The sequence below is a fragment of the Antrostomus carolinensis genome, unplaced genomic scaffold, assembly GCF_000700745.2.
Source record: "Antrostomus carolinensis isolate BGI_N321 unplaced genomic scaffold, ASM70074v2 scaffold35724, whole genome shotgun sequence".
Lineage (NCBI taxonomy): Eukaryota > Metazoa > Chordata > Aves > Caprimulgiformes > Caprimulgidae > Antrostomus > Antrostomus carolinensis.
In genome coordinates this window covers 4,637-5,517 of record NW_010309315.1, presented here as the reverse complement: position 1 = coordinate 5,517, position 881 = coordinate 4,637, and the positions used below count along the sequence as shown (strand labels likewise).

Below are 881 nucleotides of genomic sequence, written 5' to 3'. Positions count from 1 at the left end.
AGCAGGAATACGCACGCTCAAAGAGGTCTGCAAGGACTACAAGGAGATAGATGTCCAGGTGCTACTGGCCCAGTGCAATCCTTCAGTGAGGAGCTCCCTGATCCGAGGAGAATTCTTTAAAGAGGGAGAGGACCACCTTCTCTTCCACAGTGTGCACCAGGCTGTGGACTTTGCGTTGGGTGCACAGGGGCACAGTGGGACCAACGCTTCTAAGAACTAGTTGTGGAAAGGCAGCAAGTTGGAACAAAGCCTGGGAAAAAATGGCTGTGGGTCTGTCCGTCTATGCAGTGTATATGCGCTGAGATGGACAGAGGCAGGGCTGCTGTTAACACACTCATTACTGTGCAGTATGTGTCCATGCTTTCAATGTGCCTGCCGGGTGTAGCGATTCAATAGGTGGTACTGAATGAAGGCAATTCTTAACTTGATTATGGCCAGTCTGTGAATCTAAGAGTTCTCATATGGTTGTTCATCTCATTTCTCTTCTTTCTTGAACTTTCCATGTCTCAGTTCCCCTCTGAGTTTTAATCATCAGCATTGAAGTTTTTATTGCAACCCTGTCTTGATGGATGCAGTGGGATTTTGAAGTAGTCTGGGCATCTTGTCAGTAATGAGAGGCAACTCCTTTGTCCCTCGTTGTGGCGCTGCTTTTACATGTCACCACACCCTTGTATCTTTTAAGGAATGACTGACGAGGACTATTTGCTCTGCTCTTTACTGTGGGGTGATTGGTTGGTGATTTTGTAACTTCCCGGAATTTGAGACAGTTAGATAAATAAAATCTAAACATGCATGAAAAGGTCTTGATGAACAGGTTCTAACCACCTATCACCTCCAGAGGTTTTGTCATTGTCTCCTGAGAGCCAAATGCAGCCAGGCAA

General features: G+C 46.2%; 1 protein-coding gene across 1 annotated transcript in view; it reads left to right on the top strand.

Moving 5' to 3' along the window:
* The window catches only part of LOC104523490 (sulfate transporter-like), a 4,486-nt gene extending 4,266 nt beyond the window's left edge, over positions 1 to 220 (top strand). Inside the window, 1 exon segment of the mRNA XM_010166085.2 lies at positions 1 to 220. This exon segment is cut by the window's left edge and continues 14 nt beyond it. Within this exon segment, the coding sequence (XP_010164387.1) occupies positions 1 to 220 (220 nt within the window).
* The last annotated feature ends 661 nt before the right edge of the window (positions 221 to 881 follow it).